Source organism: Antennarius striatus, chromosome 1 (genome assembly GCF_040054535.1).
Source record: "Antennarius striatus isolate MH-2024 chromosome 1, ASM4005453v1, whole genome shotgun sequence".
Taxonomy (NCBI): Eukaryota; Metazoa; Chordata; class Actinopteri; order Lophiiformes; family Antennariidae; genus Antennarius; species Antennarius striatus.
The window spans coordinates 9,029,416-9,053,575 of NC_090776.1; the positions used below are offsets into that span (position 1 = coordinate 9,029,416).

Genomic DNA, 24,160 nt, shown 5'->3' on the forward strand with positions numbered 1-24,160 from the left:
TTTTCCACTGCAGTACTTAAAGTAGAGTCAAACTCATGCACACAAACATTGATGCTAATATACTACAATATAAATAAATACTATTTAAACCTATTCTGAGGATTGTACAGTCATCATGTGTTCTTGTTGCGCACCCTGACTTCTTATTGTTCCCACAGGGCTGGAAAAATTCCCTGAAAAATCTCAGTGACATTGGCTTCCTTCAAGTCAAAGTTATCAAGGCTGCAGATCTGCTGGCTGCTGATTTAAATGGTACGCGTCGTACACAGATTCAAGTCCTATTTTCTTTTGAAAGACAGAGCCTAATGTGAAAGAGCTTGTTGTTGTGTTCTGTAGGCAAGAGTGATCCCTTCTGTGTGTTAGAGCTGGGGAACGATCGACTGCAGTCCCACACAGTCTACAAGAGTCTCCACCCGGAATGGAGTAAAGTTTTTACACTGTGAGTTTGAATGTTTGTTTTTTTGAACCATGTCATCGTTTGATGACGTCATTGAAGATGCAGTAACGTGTGTTGGTGTTTCTGATGTTTGTTTGACTCTGCAGCCCCGTCAAAGATATACACGAGGTTCTGGTGGTGACTATCTTTGATGAAGATGGAGACAAGGCACCAGACTTTCTGGGAAGAATTGCCATCCCCTTGCTATCGGTACTCACTACCTCACCAAAATGTCACACGGACAATATACTAATCTACACTGCGTCTAAACAAAAAATCAGTGATAACACCACTGGACTGAAGATTGGCCACGATGTAATGCAGCACGACTGATGGTCAAGTTCAGCACCTGATGCCCTTTCTGTCTTGCAGATTCGCACAGGACAACAGATCACCTTCCCACTGAAGAAAGAGAATTTGGGTAGGACGACAAAGGGGAGCATCACTCTAGAGCTGGAGGTTATTTTTAACCCTGTGAGTAATATTTGGTTAGCAAAGAGAACACGAATGCCCAATAGATTTGTAATACATGAGTGATTCTGTCTGCTTCTCATGGTTTCATATTGTTGTTGGGTTTTTTCATCAGGTCAGAGCAGGTTTAAGGACCTTCCAGCCAAGGGAAAGAAAATTCATGGAGGATAATGCCAAATTTTCCAAGAAGGTTTGACATAACTGATTTATTTTGCTTGTAATCCAGGATTTCAGCATCATTTTCCACAAAATTTTAAAAAAAAGTACAACGCAGTCAGTTTTTGTGTTTATAATGTCCTGAACCTCCATTGCAGTGGAACTCACTACTCATACTCCTTTATTTAGCAGGAAATAGATTAAAAATGTATTACTTTTTTTTGTCGTAAAAGTAAAAAAAATTTTTTTACATTGTTAGGGTAAAAAAAAACAAAAATAGCCTTAGATTTTAATAAATATTGATAGTAAATTGTGGCTGTTTTAAATGTATTATTTACCATTTTGAGTCCAAAACATCCTTTCATATGCATCCTTGAGGAGTAGAGGTTAAAAGGAGATTTGGTCTGTTTCAGCTACTTTGGTCCAGACCCAAACTTAATAACACTGGATATCAAACCCAACCACCAGTAAAGTGGGTAAAGGTCAGAGGTCACTGGACTTTTGATTGTAGCACTGTGATGTCTCAAAATTTCATTGAGCTATTTGTATTTTTAAAATTCCTGTGAAAAAAAAAACCCAAGTGCAAAAGAAAGACTTTTATTTGCTGTAATTAGTTGAATTGAGCTTTAATTGACCCCAACTGTGACTGGGTTCTGTTCTGGTACATTAGTTTGATATACAGTATACAAGACAGGGTGCCTCGCTGTCTGTACTTCCCACAAAGCCCTTTTGTTGTCAGACAATATGTTGCTCCATACCATCAAAATTGGCTTCCACACTGACGATGAGATGCTAACATGCAGGGTTTCCTTGTTTTTTAAAGGTGAAAGGTTGGTTGACAAAATCAGGTCAGCTTACGGACATGTTTTGGCCCCCTGACCACAACGGCTCGTTCACAGCTCACTTATTCACGAGCTGACTTGACATTTTGTGTCTGCTTTGAATAAACTTTCCAAAATATCAGAGTATTCTGATCTATATTTTAAACATATCCACTCTAATATTTATGTGTTTTTTTGCATGTAATGTGTATCTTTCAGGTTCTAGCCAGGAACGTGCTGCGTGTTCAGACACTGTACAGAGCCGTCATGTCGACTCTGCAGTACATCAAAAGCTGTTTCCAGTGGGAGAACGTTCAGAGGAGCCTGCTAGCCTTCCTGGTGAAGTACTTTAACTGCTTATCAACACGCTAGCTGCATTTCCTTTTGTTTTCCCTCCAAGCTGTGGAAGACGAGCACAGTCTAGCCAGCCCCTGCTTGAACTCTCCCAGCGAGAATCTTAATCAACGCGGCGGTGGGCTTAGCAGAAACGCAGGCTTGGCCTCAGTTCTGTGTTGGAGTGGAAGCTTTTGCTGCTGGATGCAGAGTCGAAGCCTCAGCTGGACAGAAGAGAGTCCCAGTGGACACCAAATAGTCTATTTTTGTTCTACTTCCCTGACAACTCATTAACCCTCTGTCCAATCTGTGTTCAGTTGATTTAGACCCCTTATGCAGACAGAAGTCCAATTAAAAGACTCTACAGGGATAAGGCTTCTTCCTCATTCTGGCATTGCTGAATACAAGTGTTCACAGCAAGCATGACAACAAAACTCAGAGAAGCCTCTCAGATTCCTCTTTAAACTGTAATGTGGATCATTTCCACATTATTACCATTAGAATCTACAGTTATTACCTATAGCTGGTTTACCATTAACTACACATGCAATCAAGGTCATGCAGAGTTCTTTTGGTTTTTGCAGCAGTTCTCCTTTAGAGGGCGCTATAGTTTTGTCCAGCGAGCCAATTTCCCATGTGATGGATGAAGAGATGCTCATGGCCATACCTATTGTTCAACTTTCTGGGAAGTGGGAGCAGCAGCACAAATACGCTTTCTGAATAGAAGACGCTTTTTTTTTTTTAAACCTGAGGATAGTTGGACCTGGAGGAAGGAATCAGCGCTCCTCTATCAGAAACTTGACAGTGACATTATTAAAACGTTTGTGAATGCAGATGTATCCAAACCTGACAACTACATTTTTATGGCCAACAACTCTAAATAATGTAATTCTTAAGATTGTCCTAGGTTTTGAGATTGCCGTAATTATTATATCTAATGGTTTTGTGTTTCCTGATAGTTTAGATGCACAAACCGTAAATAGTGTGAACAAACATGCATCGTCTGCTACATGTTTGATAGACATAACCAGTCGTGCTCACACTAGTGATCCCCTCTTTTTATGGACCTACTAGCAGGAATAGTGAGCTGTTAGGTAAATGATTCAGCAATTTGTCTTTTACTTTATGTGTTACTGTATTTCAACCCCTCCTTTTGACATATTAAAGAAAAATACAGAATGTGCCTTGCTTGAGGAAAAGACATCCCTTAATGTGCAGTGAATTTTCTGAATTTTTGGGGGGAGGTTTTTGGCCCCTAAAAATATGGCTTCTTCAAATTAGTACACATTACCATTAGAAGAGCGCAGGGTCCAGTATTAACAATGTAAAACTAAACTGGGTAATTGCCGTAGACATAATTACAACAAGAAAGTTCCACGGAGCAGGGAGATTTATTATAATTTTAATTAAACTCCATGTTTACTTTTAGAGTAAAAGTTTGTCTCTGACCTTGTCCTCTAAATATTTGCCTCTACTACTAGTAAAGAGATATTATTTCACTTCTTTTTCATCGGTCACTAAAATATTGAATTCATTTGCAATAAAAAGATCCACTGCTCATCCGACCTTTGAGCGTCATGACTGCATGTCCATTATGCTTCCATGCTTTATGCTTTTTCACTCGTGCTCACTCACTGTCTAGGGCTGTTTACTGAATACGTACTGCAGTATATACTAATTTTAAATTTAGCATGATCTTAAATATTTAGTTGTTGGTTTGTCCTCTGCAAACCGAGTGTTATTGTTGAAACGCGCCTGCATTCTGCCATCGTGCAGCCCTCGGGTTCAGGGGCTCTCCTCACATCGTGCAGCCTTTTTGTTTTCCTCCCCTCTGATCTGGATTGTATTTCCAGAACCAGTTCTCCTGTTGGAAGCTCTGTAATGCCTCTCAAGTTGAAATGGGTTGCAATTATGGCTATCTTTATGGCCTGAGTATACATTTCCACCAAACGTGACTTTTCTCCCCCCCCCATATTTGCCCTCCCAGTCATTAAAACACAAACTCTTCCAGTGAGGAACTGGTTCCATCTTCTTCACCAGACCCTGGTTTAATTTAAGATTACAAAAATGACTTCTTCTGTTTTTTTTGCACGCTTTGCACACTGATTGTGGTCATGGTGGTGGATTGGTCTGTCATCTTTTATGTTGCTTAATGCTTCATAGGGGAGTGATGTCTTTTCCAGATGTTATCTTCTATTTTTTAAGCGTATAAAGCTATTCCCCATGTCTCGTGGCTGCCTGCCATTTTGGCGAGTGCTGCCTGTCTGACAGGATTATTTTATTGTTCCATTTAGCCATGCATCTGAGACAAAACAAAACATTTATTTATCCTCCAATCTTTCTTTTTTTTTTTACCTAAAGCATGCACGGGTGGAACGTACATCACTGGTGCCATTCCGAATGTTAATGATATACTCACATGCAGGTTCCCCGTCGATGGATTAAGTCTTGTGTTCCACTTTAATGTGCACAAGATGAGAGAGACAGAGCAATTAGACTTATGTGGTTAATGTCAATGCGTATGCAGAGGGTGGAGGGAGGGTCAGTCCAGCTGAGTGGAATGGTCACCCTGCACCAGGTTTTCATAATGACACAGTAGCCTTCATCTGCTTGACCGGTGCTTATGCAATCAATAGCAGATTGGATCAACCTTTAGCTAGCAGGGATTCTGAACTATTGAAAATGCTGTTAGATGTGTCTTAATGAAGAGCAGTTTGTTTTATCCTCTCGCCCCTCTTGTGTCTTCCCCCACTGCTATCTGACCTCGGCTGCCCTCTGCCTGCAGGTGTTTCTGGTGACAGTATGGTACTGGGAGTTCTACATGCTGCCGTTCTTCCTGGTCCTGCTCATTTCATGGAACTACTCCCAGATCATCTTCGGCTGTGTTTGTCCAGACACGGTGAGTCCAGAGCAGCTTCTACAGCCTCGGCCGCTCCCTCTCCTGCAGCCTGACGACTTGCTGTTTTACGCTCCTTTCTCTTTGTTGCAGGACTAAAAAAAAAAAAAAACTGCTTTCTCTACCACAGTTTGTTCTGTCAAGTAAAAGCTGGTTTGTTTCTATAGCAACCGGCAGCACCACGCTAAGTGATACATAATAATAAAAGAATACATGATAAATAAGTATAGAAAGCTGACTGAATAGGCTAATGAAACATTTCATTATGATCCAAGCTAATTTCCAGTTCTTGTCCCTTCCCAGCACCACTGTCCTTTTTGTTAAATCTGCCTCCAGTTATTGTCCTGGATCCTGCTACTTCTTCCCTGTAATTGGACTGTTGCCCTCTTTTTATTGTGACAGGGTGAATTAGAAAAAGTTTAGAAAAGGGCCGCTGCTGGAAAAAAAAAGGTCATAATTTGCAAAAATGTATTGCTTTTTTTCCCCTACTCCTCTGAGCTTCATAGAAAATGTGATGCTGTATGTGCTGTCTGTGTGCGGTGTGCAGTAGTAGCTGTATTTACAGAATACAACATTGGCAGTTCAACATAAACTATAAGTTATGGCAAATTACATACACAGCACACTCTCCACAACAATGTACTTTATTATGAAGTGAAATATATGCTGAATTGCAACCATGTAGGACTGCAGCTAAATATTTTTACAACTAAGTAATCTGGACAGAATTTTTTTTCCATCAGCATTTTTCGACTGTCAGGCATCCTCCTGATCCTGGAAGACACATTCAAAACCATTAATTATTAGAATAAACAGCTTATCGGCTTCATCAGGGCCTTGAGGGGAATGTTTGCTCCTGTTGGCAGCATTGTTAATCAATTTTGATTCATGTATCCTCACAAGTATCATCAGTTATTGATTGAAATATTGCTTATTGCTGATTGGTTCATCTGACATCATCCCATTAGTCATTTTATTTCCTAAGCAGAGAACAACAGACTCTCCTGTCTTTAACTTGACCCTCCTGTGGTTTTCGCTGCAGACAGTACCCTTTCTGTAGATGTGGGGTATTTTATAGGGTAAGACTCCTTCCTCATTTTCCCAGTCGCTGCCACACGCCTTTACTCCAGCCCGCCAACAGATGAGACCAGAAGCAGGAAAGGTTTTGTTGAAATCGCAAAAGCTGCATTCAATAAAAAAACAATTCTTGGCAAAAATTGTGTTTTCTTGATCAGCTCAGATTACATTACAGACGTCTGCTGTCATATGTTTGCACTTGAATGTCGTCTTTACTATAAATGTATAAAAGTTGTTTTTTCAGGAATAAAATCAAATTTATTTATTATTTTTTTACACTTCAGTCTCACAAGTCTTCTAACAGGTTTGGTTAGTTTAGAGGTGTTTTGCTGTTTCCAGCTGCCTGGAAGAGATAAGATTACAGATTAGAGTCAACGAACACAGCACTGGTTTGTAAAAGCTCAGCAGAGATGATTCTCTTCAAGATTAGAGACAATCATGCCACACAAAGAATCAAAAATATTTACTAATGGAAAATTGTTTAAAACTGACACTTGAAAATGATCGGATTTGGACCTTCATTTGCCGTAGATGACTGAAAACAGCCAGCGTGTCAGTCAGGAGAACCTCAGGGTCACCGCTGATCCCTGCACTGCGTCAGATGAAGACCTCATGAGAAAACAGTTTATACAGAATCTCACCAAGAACCTTTTAGTCACTAGATCTTTACCTCTATAGCACTGTTTTCTTTTTCAGGAGAATATGGATTTTGGGGATGAAGATGAGGATGACGAAAAGGTATGTCGCTATTATTTTTTTGCTGATTGAACATTTTGCTTGTTGTCATTTTACGCTTTACTCCAAGCTGAATCTTCTGATGTGTATTTTATTCCCGATGGTTTTTTATGTGTTTTTCTGCAAACTGACCAGAAGTCGAGAGTTTAATGAAGACTTCACCAGTCCGGTTCCACATGTCACAGTACATTCATATGCTAATACTGGGTGGGGAAAAGGGTTGTGCTGCATTTTGTGAAGGTCCTCAGCTTAACACAGCATATAATACCATGACTATGGAACTAATGATGGTGCTTAGACTGCTTGTCCAGGCTCACTTTGTAAATTTTAGTTGGAAGCATTAAAGTGCTTTTAGGCGATGAAATATTTCATTAGAATGACAGCAAAAGATTTACATGAAAAAATTTTCAGTGGTCTGGGTGGAATTAATGTAATGTTCTCAAACTGGTTCCAGTGGGAAAATGACCCTGAATGGGCTGAAGTGGTTTAAATGGACCGTTGGACTGAGCTGAACATAAATTGTCTTGCATGTGTTTTTGCAGACTGATAGTCGCTGTATAACTGGAATATCCCAGGTTTGATCTTTTCCGTGGCTCTTTTCCCATGATCATCCGCAGTCTGGATGGCGTTGAGCCAGCAGTCGCACTGTGAAGTTCCAAGTAGAAGCAAACATATATCACAGAGATCACATAGCGACAAAAACCATGATATTAGCCAGTAAACAGTTTCCCAATAAGCACTGCTTCCACCCCACCAGTCATCCTCCCTGACCCAGTCCCTCTCTTTCATACTTCAACCCTCCCTCAGTCGCTGTGTTTGATGTGGACATGTAGCCAATTCTCTGTCTGAAGTCTGGCTCCCCCTCTGGAGATCTTCACAGACTCTGGTCGTCTCTGTTTACTTTAAAGCCACTCGTCCCTCCTGGGATTTGGACTGGCGTGAGAACAGTTCCCCATCTCATTCATAATCTTAAGTCTACCCCCCAAATTCTCTGCCTGGTGTCTCTCAGAGCCACCAAAGAAACTCTTCAGTCGTCTTGTATGAGCTAGCCTGTTTTCTCAGTGGTTATGTCTGACTAGATAAAGCAATGAAAACATGTTTTTTTGTTGTAATTTTTTTAACGTGTTTTTATACGGTATAAAATCTATTTAATTGAGAAAATAAATTAATGATTTCTATGTTTGAATGTTTAATTAATTGCAATTCATGTTTAATCTGACTAATCTGTCAGGAAGTATTGTCTAGTTCAAGAACTAAATTGAAAGACCGTATAAAATTCATTTTTATCAACACAACTTGGCCTCAGTGGGTATCTGAATAAACCTGGTTTCTAAGGAGTGTTAACAGAGTTCTGTGGGTGTAGTTCTATTAACTAAAAGGTCTGCAGTTAAATGTCTGAGTCAAAGTGGCAGTAGGAAAAGCACAGCTTAAAGATGAAATGTAATGTCACTGGTCAGGGAAGCTGTATGGCCACGTCCCTCATTAATAACAAGAATGTCATGAATCACAACTGACTTTCTCTTGTGCCTAGCGGTGTTCTTAATGCCTTTAACTGGCATTAAAAAGTCTCTTCAATCCATGGTATCCGCACACGCATTCAGGCTTAATGACACATATCAGTCATTCCCTTTCCTTGCTAACATCAGAAAAACTTTCAAAACAGCTTTTTTTGTAGATCTGCTTTGAATTAAGCTTTTTTTTTTTTTTTTGCTCTTTTTTTTTTACCTCTGATTTGTTCAGACACAGACTTATCTTATTAAAGTGAAATAAGTCCAAAACCGTAGTACTCTTGCTCAAACCCCATTGGCTGACTGATCATATCAAATGATGGACTACGTATATTAATATACCCAAGTTTATCCTGATGGTAGACGAATAATGTCGAACTAATCCTTGGGTATTACGGCTTTTCTTTGTCCTGAACTTGCATTAGATTTACTGAGACACACTCTTTGGTTACCTAAAGTAGTATTGTTGCTGAAGTTGCATCACAGTTAGCTGCTCCTAGTGATCTGCGTCCCAAAATAACAAACTAGTGAACCTCTTTCTGGGATCTATGAATTCTGTCTATCGTCCAAATCTCAGGTTTGTTAATTCTCTGCTTTAGGAGTCTGAGAAGAAAGGACTTATGGAGAAAATCCACATGGTTCAAGAAATTATCATCACTCTTCAAAACCTGCTGGATGAGATCGCCTCTGTGGGGGAGAGGATTAAAAAGTAAGAATTACACATCCATTGTAAAATTACAGCTGAGTACTAATTAATAACATTTTTATAAGTTGTAAAAACCTCACCTCTGTATCAAAGTACTGAATGGGTTGGTACTAAGGTATCTTGAAATGTTCAGTCATCCAGACCTGCACACGTTTGATTTTTCTTTAAAACGGTTTTGTCTAAATGAGGATTTCAACACTGACTTTGATTTTTTTCTTTTTTTTAATACTGTTTCTCAGCACTTTCAACTGGTCGGTGCCGTTCCTGTCTTGCCTGGCTTTACTGGTTTTTGTCACTGCAACCATCATAACATACTTCATTCCTCTGCGCTACATTGTTTTGATATGGGGTGAGTCTCGTGTCTTGTTGCTTCCGTTTAACCGGAGTGGCTCATCGCCATGTTAAGTTTTTGTCCAACAGCTATTCGTCTGTGACGTATGGATACAAGCATGTTCTATTTTACTGGAAAATGTTTGTGTAGGTTCTCAGTTATCCAGGTCATGGTTATCCAAAGCTGTTTAAATCAATTCACTGGACTTGAAGAAAGTTTCTTGAATACAGTTGAACTGAAGAAGTCTCTGGGATAAGAGGCCAGAGTCCAGTGGATTGATTTAAAAGCTTTGGATTTTACTGGAAAAGATTATCTTAATGGCTGTAGTGTAAAACGTGAAACTCTTGCAACCTACAAAGGAGAAAGTGAAACATAATGGTACATGAAGTAAATTTCATGGTCAGCTCGCATCTCGTCTGCAGGTGTTTGTGTGTAAACAAAGAGCACAGCCGTAAGGGACTACTGTTAATAATATGTTGGTGTGAATTTCTGTTTTAGGTATCAATAAATTCACCAAGAAATTACGGAACCCGTACAGCATCGACAACAATGAAGTGCTTGATTTCCTGTCGAGGGTGCCTTCAGATGTGCAGAAGGTAAACCCCACTGGATCAGCCAGCCAGGAAGCCCAAAATCCCAGACCCCTCTAGCTTTGCACTTTACTAAAACAACTCCCAGGCATTCATCACTGTTGTCTGTATAATTAGCTTCATATCTATAATTATGTAGCCCTGTATAATTTCTGTTGTGTTTTGGTCATGATACATCCCTGGGGGAGGTCTGCTGCTTTGCAATGCAAGCTGTTCCCAGGCTGAGACAGGAGACGCTGCTGCCGGTGTCTCCCGTATGAACTTACCAGTGTCAGCACGAGCCAAGTATCGGTCGATGCGCAACATCTCCTATTTTCAAATTACATCCTCATAAATTCAGCTGGGTTTACAGATTTTTTTTTAAACTAAAAATAATCATCGGATTTGGACTAAAGCACAATAAAATTCAATGTTTTCTGTAAAGTAAAGTAGGCACAATTCATAGAAAATCTATTTTCCCTGCTGCATCTCTGCTGCCCTGGCCTCTTCTTTTATTCCCACCCTCTTCTTTTCATCCAGTGTTTCTCTCTCCTCCTCACCCTCTCCTTTTCTCTCTGAGCTATTTGACCCCATTTGCCTCCTCTCCCTCCTCGTCTTTGCCCTTGGGCCCTCCGGGTTTAGTGACAGTGACGCTGCTTTCCTCGCTGACCACTGTTATTCTGTCTGTATGACTATGGTCATCCTGATCAGTAGTGGCAACACTTTGTTACACATGCTTCAGTGAAAATGTGTGCTTTCCATTAGTAATTGAATAACAGCCCTGTGAGATGAACAACATGTAATGCATCGATGATAAAAATAGCCGATTTAATTAAGCTTCATGCTAGTTTCTGTGTCAAGTGAATCTTGTTCTTATTTCCTACAGGTTCAATACAGTGACTTCAAAAACAGCAAGAGAAAGAAAATCTCCTAAAATATCGAAGGACGCTCTGAAAACTGGGGCTGATGCTGCTGTTTTCTGGATTTTCTTTCAAAATCCTGCTTTCAGACTTTTGTTAGTTTTGGAATGTGTGGTTTATTTAATCCTAATTTGCTACCATCAGCACTCCGTTGAGCCACGCTAGTCGACCGTTAACCTGTCAACCAAAGTTCACGCAGAGGCCACCGCTGAGATTACTCACAACATGAGTGATAAGAAATTGCATTAGTTTGTGCAGTTCAGGAAAATTTTGTAATATTCCAAAGATTTCATGTAATTATATGTACAGTTTAATTTTTAAGATGATCAGTTAAAAGCTTCATTTTATATTTCTCTACTCACGTGGCGGAAGCTGAAGTGTCTTTCTTTTGTTGTACTGAATGTTTGCATTCATATTTAAAATGTATGTTTTTACACAATGAAAGTGGACCAATGTGATGATATCAATTCCAAAATGGATTCCCCTTCATTTTGGGGAAAAAAAGGGTTATTGTAACAAGAATGAGTCACCCAACAGTGTTTTCTTTGGAAATATTTGTTGTCTTTTTGTGTTGTATAATGAATATAATGTAACAAATTGAGCCTTTTACGTATTCATATACAGCAACATATTTAATATTAAGAGGCAATTCTGTGCGTGATATTTGTTTCTTACACATTTTCAAAACGGAAAAAGGGTTATGTGCATATGATACCTATTTTGCTTAAACATATTCAGAAGTTATTTTTACATGTAAAGATAAGTGCCTGATTTTTTTTTAATCATACATGGAGGATGTGCTTTATGTTGGCTATAACCATAAGCCTTCAAGTTAAATTGAACCAGACTGTACTCTTAATTTATTTACGACGATCACTGTTGAAGACTTTCTCATTTCTAACAGCATAAATGCACACAATCAGTTTTATGCTCTACCTCTCTTGGCTCTGAGCTGCATCTCTTTGAATTCCCCTGCTCGCCGTGTTCGCCCTTTCTTTGCTGCAGGATTGTGGGCGTCTAACAGGGAGATTTTCAAGCCCCCTGTCTTCATTAGGCTTTCATGAATTGAGGCGAGGCTATGCGAGACCTCTCCGGCACCCTGACTCCCTGCTGTGTTGATGGCCCTTGGGCGTTGCCAAAAGCAGGAGGACCTTGGTGACCTTCTCTCGGCTGCTGTGATGAGACGCCTGCAGCCAGCATCCTATCAAGCAGAGCAGCCAAACAAACCTCCGGTACCAGGCTGCACACCGCTCAAGAGCAGGAGGAGGATTTTAAAACCAGCCACAAGCAACAACAGCGGCACCAATTTAAGGATTGGATACTCAAAGTAGTTAAGATGTTGGCGGTCGGAGTAATACCCTGAGATTTGTGGCTTTTAAGTTAGAGCGCGTGGGCTCTCAGTCATCCATCTCTTAATTAAGAAATGAAGAAAATTGGATGAAACTTATGAAATGCAATAATCGTACAATTATTGGATAACATTCTTGACAAATGTATTGTATATAAACGTGTTTAATGAGTAAAACTGATGTCTGTTAACATTGTATTATTTGGGTAATAAAATGCAATGACACGTCCCCTGGAGGAATAGACTGTCTGCTCAGTGCTATATACATATCTTATGTAACTCGCCACTGTATAAAACAATTTAATGATTTGTTCAATTTTCTTGAGGACAGGGGATGTGGAGTATGTGGCAGAGGATGACCTGTATATCTCTTCATCTAGGTATAATGTTGACTTAGGAATCAATATTAATAACCTGCTGTCAAGGACACTCGAAGGACGTCTCAATCTGACACTTATAGGCTCAGCATGAATATGTATAGGCTGTGAGGCGCTTGAAAATTACCAAGTAAAATCATGGTTCACATGTGGGGACTAATGTGATGTGGCACATGCATTCTGATAATCCACAAATATCTTGGCTGATCAGTCTCAGAAGACTTGTTATAACTCGATATTGGACCTGAGCACGTTAAGCTGTGTAGCGCTGCAGCATGCGACGCTCTGCTGAAGTTGCAAATGTCTTATCCATCAGCAGTCTTTATTAACGCAGTAAACAAAACGCTCATGTGTATTTCCATCAAGGTCAAACAATCCAACACATTTGTTCTGGTAGTCTGACCCACGCCCCACCCCTGCACACCGTTTTGTGGAAATCACTTGTGTAATTTTTGCGTAATGAGAAGTGGCCCATGTCCATCCTTCTACCGCGACTGTTGGAAATCTGTACAGTAATTTTTACATAATCCTATTGAAAATGTAACCAACTTGGTGGAGCGAATTACGTCCAGCATGGAGGGGTCTAATGGACAGCATAATGTTTAACTGGATCCCAACATACAGTAATTCATTACTAGTGAGCAACGAGTGGTAGAGCAGCAGGATGCCGTTTTACTGACAGCAGGCCTGGTTGGTTGGTTGGTTGGTTGGTTGGTTGGTTGGTTGGTTGTTTTCTGCCTCAGTTAATCTCTATTTTTGTGGCACCACTTTCTAATTGTGGCTGCTGGTGGATTTCTAACTACTAATTTTTATGAACATGCATGATGTTGAGCACAAAAATGGTTAACCTTCATACTGGGAGCTGATTGGTTTGGAACTAAACACTGTTCACATCCCTTTAAGGGCCACAGTCATGTTTTCAACAGCTGCTAAATGGTAGGTATGGTTGGCAGGATCATTTCTGTCAATGCATTTCTATTTCTAAGCCTCACCACTCGTTAACAGTAACATGATCAAGTTAGTCTGGTAATAAGAATCGTTGCTGTTAGACTGATAATTTCATAAATGTCTAATTCTTTTCGAGTCTTCAGTTATTTAGTCGCTGTTGATTTGACTTCTCAGTGATACATTTTCTTACAGTTCATCTATTATTACATTCAATAATGAGTCTAATCTTGATCACGTGGATGGTTTACGTGCCCACATAGCTCTCCTCATAGTGCAACAATCCTTCAGGGAGTCTGGGTCCAGGTAAATCACAGTGTTCTACGAGCTTTCTGCCCAGAGGCTGTGTGGTGACTGTTGTCCTGGAGCAGGCAGGCATCAAAGACTTGATCCAGAGGAGCCCCAGGCTATGAGCAGACGACATCTCTGACTGACATCACACTGATAATAAGTTGGCCTTACGTTGGTTTTTGACTCTAATAATGTGTAGAAATTCAAAATATAGAATTTTTGTTTAATCTCATGAGATCTAGTTTGAACCTAAGTACTTTTTTTTCATTGCTAACAAATGCCTCATAACTAGATAAAATTGTCAAAACTTTTGAGACAGTCTGTTTGACTCAAGTCTGATGTGTCGTGTATGGATTCAGCTCCAAACACCAGAATCATCTGTAGATGACATATTCACACAGCAAGACTTCGTCTGGTTCAGTTGGTGAGCCCTGAGCTGGGTGTGTTATTCTGGATACATGCTGGACCATCATCCAGGGTCAATGTAAAATAATCTTTCCATAGGTAAATGAAAAATCAGGATGTCAAAAGCCCCAACTATTCTTTATGGTTAATTCATTTGTCCGATGTGGTGAAGCCAGAATGCATAATTTGAGAGGTATACCCCTGACAGGAACATGACTATGGAGTTAACTGATGTTTATCATTTTTATGATAAACATAAAATGCTTAATGACAGTTGAACAATGTGAGGAAGATAAATAGGAGTAAATTCAATACATTTGTTGTGGAGTGCTTTCAGCTGTGGATAATTCCTCATTCCAGATATTGAATGGGTGCAATCATTAAATGTGTTCTTTTGAAAATAATAAAGTGCTGCCCTGACTTTGGCATTCACCTAAAATGTCTGCTCTGGTTTAATAAAATCATTCTTCACTGGCTTAAGTGTTCTTGTTTCACCCATTTAAACATTTCCAGTGCCCACCAACCCAGTGGCAGTCCTACACCCTGGGAGGTCCCGGATAAACAAGCCCATTACTGCCGCCTTCTTGCAGTGTCTTTAGGAGGTCCCAAAACCAACCATATTTCCCTGTTATATGGTATCAAGAGGAGGGGGGGGGTTGTTGGTGCTCTGCAGGTTTGCTTCATTGGAGCTTTATGGGTTTTGCAGGTGGTATATGTGCCATTGTTAGTGGCTATCTGGGTGCCCCTCTTTCCCAAATTATCTTTGGGATCCCAAACATTAGCCTGGTTGACCCCTCCTGACAGTGTGCCCCTGTATTAGCCCTTAAGAACAGATCAGACAAACTTTATCTGGCTATTAACTTGTAGTTACCCATCGTTTTAACCATTTAACTATTGTGTGTTTTTTACTCACTCTTTTCCCAGTGATGGGGATTGAAGCGGATGCAGGTTGAGTCATAGTACACCTTCATGGCTTTGTCAATCGTCTCCTTGTCTAAGCTGCTGAAATCACTGCTCACAGTGAAGGGGGTCATCATCACCAAGATTTCCTCCACCTGCAGCACATCATGGCATTTTTGGTTGTGGGAACCAGTAGATTTCCTCTCCAGCAGAATAACATTTGTGTCGTTATTGAAACCCAGAATCCTTGCAGTGATGTCAAGAAGGTCGGTGTCTTCTTCTTCCTCACCTTCCTCCAGGAGATATTGAGCCTAAGAGAGCAGGAGTAAGAGCAGCAGGCTGATAGAGAGAGTCATCTTCAGGGTCTGTCTGGGGCTGCTGTGGAGAAACTCCTTGAAGCTTGATGTTTGACTCAGTTCAGTCCAGGGTCTTTATTCTGTCCTCTACAGGTGTGTCTGTAGTTGGATTATGGGTTGGGGTCCGGAGTGTCCACATAGGGTGGACTACACAGATAAACCTGCTTCTTCAACATGATCTCTGTTCTTTGGGTTCAAAATTCAGTTCATCTGTTTTTCCCCAACTGGTCTTTTTACAAAATTTACCAAACATAGATACTTGTTACAAATTAAATTTTTGTGACCTCAATACTGTTCCATTTCTCTGATGACCTGCGTAATTGAGATCCCATGTGCCTTTGGTGACATGCTGTTGAAGTTGTGGTAGAAGCTGCGTGTCCCTTTGTGAGGATGATAGACGGCCTATTGAAACTCTTGCATATGTAGGGGATGTTAATAGGTTCCTGTGGGACATGTTGCTGTGGCCGTGCCCAAGATGACTCTCCAGCAAGAAAAGATGAATACTAAGTTGTATGAAACAGTCCAAGCCATTGTTCAAACCATCATGCTTCCCTGTCCATCAGGGACACTTAGAAAATATGCCAGTAAAATGTGTTTCCTGATTCATACACCTTCATTTATCGGACTCATCTATTTATTATTGCTTCTGGTTTGTTTAATAAGATAATTATGTAAATTAAAGAAAGGTTTATCAGCAGTGTAAGTGAAATATGAACGCTAATTTTTTCAATACAATTTAAAATCTAATCCTAGTGTATCTCCTTTGAATGCTGGCCTCAAATAAAGTGTAAAGATGAATTGTGAAAAGAATGTGTGTTTTCTCTCAACCCCCCTGCCCCCATACCCCACCCCTCAATCTCATCAGCCACCGTGATTAAGTTTTGGCATTGGGGATTGTGCTGTCTTTTTGGAGAGATATTTCAGCTGCATTTCTGACACTCTGAAAGGAGAGAAAGATAAAGGAGGCGTCGGGGGAAAAAAACCCTTCCCGTTGTGTGAGTCCTAGAGAGGGCCTTGAACCCTGCCATTCACGCCTTTCTCTCCATCAGCTGAGTCTAATTGCCAGAGAGGACAGGAGACCCCAGGCCTGATCGTTCCTTATCCTCTTTAGCGCTTTCAGGCGAGTGAAAGGCGAGCTTCTGCTTTTGATCTTTTCTCTGATTTGCTTTTTCTTCTCTGTCATCCCTACCATCCTCTCCTCAGGAGTGACACCAGCTCCTTTCACTGCTGCCCCCGTCTCCATCTGCCCAAAATAATGACCAAGGCCCAGGCATTATTAAACAGAGGTGGAGAAGGGAGGTCAGCACTGGGAGAGGGAGGTCTGGATAGGGACTCCAAACTCGTCTAAGAAGGGGTGCCCCTATTCCAAATCTACTCGGTAGCCTCTCTGTGTTCCCCTAAATTCATCCCTTACAGTTTTCATGGCCTTCACTGGGAGAAAGCCCATTCTTTAACACACCACGAACGTGAAGGATCGTCCTTTCCCAGAGATGCAGCTACAATAAGACCCTGGGCTGCTTGAGACAATGGTGCCTGTGTGATCTCTCAGCCAGACTCAGGATGAGACGATGCCTTCCTCGCCAGTCCCATGGGTGGGTAGACCCAGTGGTCATTGTTTACAGCTAATGGACAGCATCTTTCCAATAGCAGCCCCCCCCCCCTCTGCAGACTGTGTCATTTTAGGTCGCTTAATAACGACACTCAGACTGGATCGACTAAGGAATTCTATCAAGAACAGCAGTTTGTTTGCAGATGAAAATCATTCCCCTCACAAATCCCAGAAGTTAACACTGGGGGGGTGATTGGATGATTGCAGAGAGCAAAGAGAGCTTTCAGCTTGGGGGAAATTCAATATAACTTATGAAAAGAAAAACTGGTCATAAGTCTGAACAGATCAGAATTAGAATCACTTCAATTGGCAAGAACAATAAAATGGACATGTTTTGGTTTTTTTGCAAAGCCAGAGCAGAGACATACTGACAGTATTAATAGAGCTATACATGCTGACATGTGAGGCATAGAACACCGCAAGTCGTCAGGAAGCAAAGACTCCTTTCACTCTTATTGCTCTACAATACTGTGGTCAGCATATAGTTTAATATTCATGTTAGAAGCCTGGACAGCCACTGTTCTAGCCAGAGATGAGGATCACATGGTGTCCTAGTGAGCATATAGGCAGAGAATTTGTACATGTACATTTCATATTATTTTTTATTCATATGGATGACAACTCCCACAGTTCAAGTGCACTTTTAAACCTATTGAAGTCACAGTGGTCTGGCCTGTACTGGTCTTTGAGTACCTTTCATACTGTTTATTATTAACACCAAGGGGCTGTGTGCTGAAAAAAAAAACAAGGCGACTATGTGGCATCATTTTTATTTTGTTCATTCAAAATTGTTTTTTCAGGTATTTGCATTGGTATATGTATATCTAATAATTTGTATTTGTTACTTAAAATTTAGTTCACCGTGGTGCACTGGCTTTGCACCCGGAGTTTGCCCCGCCTCATGCCCTATGCCAGCTGGGATAGGCTCCAGCTCCCCGTGAGCCGCGCACACGGATGAAGCGGTCAGGAAAATGAATGAATGAAAGAATTTAGTTCAATTTTCTGAGACAATAATATTTCTGACAAATCGTGCATGAACTCTCGAAGCATGATGGTTTCTGTTGTTTTCTTCCCGTCTGCACACCAAGCAGAAAAATATTCACCCTAAATAAGTTGACATCCATAGCCAATTATGGTAAAGTAGTTGTGTTTTCACCTTTGTCTATTTTTTTATTTGTTTCTTAGCATGATTCTACAAAATTAAAATGGATTTCCATGAAATTTGACTGGCGGATGGAGCTGTGCCTGACTCATACAATTTTGATGTAAGTCGAGACGAAGGGATGAGGTGAGGTTTTTGTTGTCGTTTTTTTAATAAAAAAACATTTAATTTAAAATGATAATTTAACAAAAGATTTTCTTTAATGACTCATCAAACTTAATGAAAAAATATACATACCACATTGAATTGTGTAATAAATAAATGGTATAAAATATTTTTTTAAAATTCAGATGTGTGAATGTCTCCATAATACGTAGTCTGTCATGTAAATTATGGGCGAAAACTATGAATACATTTGTAAGTCACTTTTGACTGAATTGAAGGAATCCATCCATCCATCCATCCATCGATCAATCCATCCATCTATCTGTCTATATAATTATTTATTTGATTATTTGATTGTTTCATTATTTTTAGAAAAAGAAATTCAAAATAAAATGGACTGCAGCAGGAACATCATGAACTAATCTGGCGAGTCAGGTGATCAGTCCTGGATGGGTATCCATCCAATAGCTGTGTAGATGTTTCAGTTTCATTGTCGGTCCAACACTGGCATCCAGAGAGCAACAGCTTACTAAAACACACATTTAAAAACCTTTCAAACTAACTCTGTTAATTCTTGAATGTTAATTTCATCACTATTATATTGGTAAAATATTTTGAATTGAAGACGATTTGACTAAAGCTCTTCTTTTGTTATCATGTGTTTAATTCTGTTTGAATTAAACACATGCTGCAGTAGAGAGATCCATGGAGATACCACAACAAAACAGATTCATCTAAATTCCTACAAAGTGCTGTGGGCAGTGTTTATATCATTCATTTTATTGGAGAAAGAGTGAGTTTATTTTCTTTATTTGTTGACTGTGTGTATTTTACTCCTTTTATTTCTTATAATGTGTAATAGTGGGCAGCTAGGCCAGAGTGTGATGGATCCTGGAGTGCAGGGAGGAGAGGGAGGGGAGGAGGGAAAGGGCAGAGTGTTAGGTCAGCCTGATAGAGATGTCAGCACTGCTTCAGTAATCTTGTGACGCCTTAGAGAGAGGAGAAAAGAAAAAAAGTGAGGAAGGGAGCAGGATGGCTGAAAGACCAGCGGCTTGGTGACAGCAAAAGCAGAGACCACCCCAACAACAGCAGCGGGGGATGCTGGGAGGGGAGGGAGGGCTGACGAGGGAGGGTGGAGTGGGTGAGAGGAGTAAAGCCTGAGGGGGAAGCTGGTGTTCAGTCATCTAGCTGTTAGTTAACCCTCCTCCCAACAACAGTGTGGTAGACAGATTGGTGAGCCAGTTATCAGCGTAGGGGAGGATTTCAGCCTCGTCCACCTCATTCTGTGTATCCAGCTTCTAAATGTAATCCACCCGATGGAAAATACAAACACACCCACCAGCAGAGGGTTCAAAGGAGCTCCTTAAACAGAAGTGAAAGAATATTCTGGGAAAATACGGGATCTCTTTTGTATAAGTACCTTTGTGATTCTTTATTTTCATATGTGCAGAATGTGAAAGCATTTCATTGGGTAAACAGCTTTTGTTTTGCCTGGTCTCTCCGCCCAAACACGCTTCCTTTACAATTAACAAATACGGAGTCGCCATTTTGCCTGTGTTATACAAACCCATATACAATCATCTTCATACAGAAGCCCATGTCCTACATGGACATGGGCCCATGTCCTGCAACAGTGGAGCTTCAAGAGTCCATTGCTCTGTTGCTGGGTGACCCAGTAGTGAAATATGATTCAGGTTGTAGATGGTTATCTGCAGTGAAATATCACTCCAGTCACTGGCTGCAGCCCAGACGTCGCCTTCTGCTCACTCCTGCTGTAAAGTGTGATTTGCTGTATTTGGCCTTTTGTCTGGGACAATTACATCTCCTATTAACAAGCTTTCTTCTGTTATTGTTCCTATCAATGGGGTGGGTAGTAATTAGAGCTGATGGTGGAGGCAGTGCAGAGATATTCTTTTAGCATAGTGTGGCCTATGAAGGCTAAAAAATACAATCAATGACCATTGTTCAATTAATTATTTTATTTTTTTCATTTTTTCATTTTATTTGCTCTCCTTTACTAAAAAAGTGGTAGAGTCGAGGAGCAGACGTTGACCTTGGCTTAACTTTTTTTGCAAAGACCTGCGATGTTCCATATGTGCAAGCCATATTCTTCCAAAAACAATTAATTTTACCATGTGTTTTATGAGTATGAATGTGGAGGATAGAACATGTTCACGGAATTGACGTCCCAAACTGAAGGCATGGGTTTGGTTCCAAATGTTTTCTTTTAATTTAAATAAAACAATAATTGCCCAACTTTATAAATTTATGATTATCCTGTAAGGAATAAATTAAGATAACATTGGCTCAAAAATGATCAATGAATGTCACATAGTATTATAATTATACTGCTGTATTAATACATTAATCACTACTAGTTTCCAGAATATAAACCTGATAATGCCAATTAGCATTCTGAACACTTAAAGAGCTCGTGGTGAATGTCAGCACTTAAAAATTTTGAAACGTCCTCAATCCCAAACCAGAACCTATATTTTTGCCTGATAGTCTCTGCTTCTCTGAGCAGAAATGACGCCTCACACATGGGCAGCATTCCAGCGCTGCAACCAGCTCCATCTTCTTTGTCTGAGCAGCAGAGAGGCTGCACGATGCCCATCAGTAGTGTGGCTCAGATAATGACTTATTGATGGAAAGTGATGCTGGATGCTGCCCCATTTTTATTAGCATAAAGCCAGCTGGTCGCAGTACCACAGCTTTACCGCACATCCCAGTGATGATGCAATAACCTGTGCATGGCCTGTACATTTGCTGTCCTTTTATATCTCTGAGTCTTGCCAAGCAGCAGCAGCCCAGAGTTAACAGCTTCATTTTTTGCCATGAATGAAGTGTCAATAGAATAATTACCAGTCCTTACTGGTGCAATAGTGTAGGCCTATTGGTAGCAAGATGTGTCCAAATGTTTGGGAAGAAAATAGCAACATTTGATGCTGATAATGCTAACATTTTGACAAAGACAAAATTACAATGTAATATCTTCATACCAACAAACTTCACAGTAATATAACAGAAGAAGAAATAAGAACAAAAACGTCAAGAACATTCCTCAGGCACAACGATTTAGGGTGAACTTGGGTCTTAGAGACGCAAAAGCATAACAAGTAAGAGACTCTCTAATCAATTATACAACAATATACTGTATAGTACTGAGAGCAGGTTGTAGATAACCTGCGCAAACTGGCAGGCAACCTTCCACTTTATATTCTTTGAGTACAAAGATGAAGCTGTCGTTCACAGTCATAGATAATAATACAGTAAAAACTCCTCTTAATTCAATTAAACTCTAATCCCTTTTCCAACCATATGTTTGCTGTTATAAGACCTGCCCTCAGGGTTCCATTCAGTTAGGGGGACAGGCAGACAGACAGACAGACACAGATGCTCTAATGCCAGGCAGAGTTCCAACAGGCTGCCCAGTTGACATTCTTCTACACGGCCATGAGAAACATTTCTAGCAGGGCCACAGAAATGATTGTGGCATATGAAGGGAGCTTGGGAGAGGATAGGGAGGGAGAAAGGGGAGACGGTCACTGGATTCCCAGCATGTCCGCATATGACAGTCCTTCGCCGAGGGCTGGCCAATGCAGCGACATTGTACGCCTGTCATAGATGCCCTTCAACAGCAGATGAAGCTGTCAACGGGACGAGGACTTTATTCTGACAGCCACTCCACCCTCTCTCTTCAGAGCATTACAAATAAATATGTTGGGTTTCAAAGCTGCCAAGGCAGACATTGGATAGTGGGTCAGGGGGCCAAACGCAGAGCAAAAGCATTCCCTTCCCCTCGTAACCTGGTCTCAATAAGCCTGGTCACGTCGTCGGGGCACCCATTCAGCGTGAACCATCCAAAGGGCCCCAGGGCTCCAGATCTCACACACACTGCCTGCCGGGGGAGGTTCTGTGAGCCTCTCTCGCCCTCTGACAGCCGTCAGTCTCTCTCTCTCTGTCTGTGCATCTTTGTGTTTACCACACAGGAGAGCCAAAAATATCCTCAGTGCAGAGAAACAGCAAGAACAACCGAAGAGTTCAAACCATTCATGACAGAATGTGAATCCGTCTGATGAGGATGAGTGACCTATCCTCACCGACTCCTGTGAAAAAGAATCTTTATTCATGAAGTTTTTGAAGTCAAGATTTTGTCATCAGAGCTTCATGCAGGTTAAAGAAGAAACACTTATGTAGCTTGAACGGAGCTGACGGGCCACCTCCGGTGTGAGAGCTTCTGTTCCTTCTCCGTTCACCTTCTTTTCCTCCTCCTAAGTGAGGCACAAAATAATTTCTGTCTTTTCAGATGACTTCATATTCATTTAGCAAATCAAGACCACAGCAGTAGCTGTTGCATTGTTTCACGAGTAACACATATATAAAACGTTATCAATAATTTTGATGATAGATCCTTAATTAAATAATTTTGATTCACCAGGGCTATGAAGGGCTGGTAGAGCACATGCTTCCCATGTGTTCCCCTGGATTAAATTCCCGGGATCTGCAGCCCCTGCAGTCATGAAGGCCTTTCTATCTTAAATTGAACACCTTTGGGTTCGGATTTTTTGAAGTATAATGAGCAGTTCTTTGACTTATTTATGACTACAATGTTATTGACCCAAAACATTATAGCAGGTTGGTCACCAATGAAAATGATTTTGATTCGTCCATCAAATCCATCTTTTTAGTTTCCACCAACGGGCTTACAGTTGAGTCAACAGCCTCAAAGAATGTAGCACTTCCCCTTTTTAATTTCTATTTGCTGATCAGATACTATTATTGTCATCATTTGGATTGGTTGAATGGATCAATTTGGTTGTCAATTTCCTTGGGCACTATATTGTGTCTGTGTTGTGTTTGTGTTTCACTGTACTTTTATTTTAATTAACTGATATTTAAAAAAATGTCCCACAAATATTAATCTGAAGTACATTTGCTTGTACATTTGCAAAAGTTTAGGTTGTCAGAAAAACAAAAACCCCTGTTAAACCAGTTCATCTTGTGTTATTTTAACTTTGCTTTAATGTGTTGATTAATGTTAACCTAAAATTGGGCCAACCTCAACCGTTGTGACCTACATGTTACACCATATCCTCTGCTATATCTCTGCAAGCTAAACACAGTCTGTCAAGGGTTAATTAAAATGCTATCACTTTTGAATCTTTGTTCATTACAGATGTCAAAGAGAACAAGAACATTTGTCGTTGAGCTAAAAATAAATGCTGGATCCACTGATTGAAGTGCGGTACATTTCACTCTCTTCTGTTATTACATAACTCAGCACAGCCTCCCATTACATAACACATGTGAAGGGAGAGACCCAGTTTGCACGCAACCCAATGCAAAACAGCCAGTTTGGATTTATGACTCATTTCACTTCATTTGCTCGACATAACCTGAGCACTTCTGATAATATCATGGATATATTTTGTTTACGCTATTAAAGGAAATGCTGTGTTTTAAATATCAATGCACAGATTAAAGAGAAGCACACAGGAAATGTACTTTAGACAGACAGGAACATTCACCTAACTTTACTACATTTTTAAACCTGTCACACAATATTTGCTTTATGTAAAATACACGCCGCCATTAGTGTTAGTGTCATCTCAAAAGATGAATGCCTGAGCTTGCTCTCAGACACATTTGATGACTTTCGAGCTGATTAAAACCATCTCACTAAAGAGATCCTTACCTTTT

The 24,160-nt window shown here is 40.4% G+C and overlaps 1 protein-coding gene across 3 annotated transcripts in view; it reads left to right on the forward strand.

Annotated features, from left to right (window-relative positions):
- LOC137594841 (multiple C2 and transmembrane domain-containing protein 2-like) overlaps nucleotides 1-12,536 on the forward strand; it is a 34,079-nt gene extending 21,543 nt beyond the window's left edge. For all 3 annotated transcript variants that reach the window (XM_068314534.1, XM_068314445.1, XM_068314631.1), the window contains 12 exons: nucleotides 159-252; nucleotides 337-439; nucleotides 544-646; nucleotides 809-910; nucleotides 1,023-1,097; nucleotides 2,104-2,223; nucleotides 5,003-5,116; nucleotides 6,887-6,928; nucleotides 9,033-9,142; nucleotides 9,379-9,488; nucleotides 9,969-10,066; nucleotides 10,926-12,536. In XM_068314534.1, the coding sequence (XP_068170635.1) occupies nucleotides 159-252; nucleotides 337-439; nucleotides 544-646; nucleotides 809-910; nucleotides 1,023-1,097; nucleotides 2,104-2,223; nucleotides 5,003-5,116; nucleotides 6,887-6,928; nucleotides 9,033-9,142; nucleotides 9,379-9,488; nucleotides 9,969-10,066; nucleotides 10,926-10,973 (1,119 nt within the window). In that variant the 3' untranslated portion in view covers nucleotides 10,974-12,536. The remainder of the gene's footprint in view (nucleotides 1-158; nucleotides 253-336; nucleotides 440-543; nucleotides 647-808; nucleotides 911-1,022; nucleotides 1,098-2,103; nucleotides 2,224-5,002; nucleotides 5,117-6,886; nucleotides 6,929-9,032; nucleotides 9,143-9,378; nucleotides 9,489-9,968; nucleotides 10,067-10,925) is intronic.
- The last annotated feature ends 11,624 nt before the right edge of the window (nucleotides 12,537-24,160 follow it).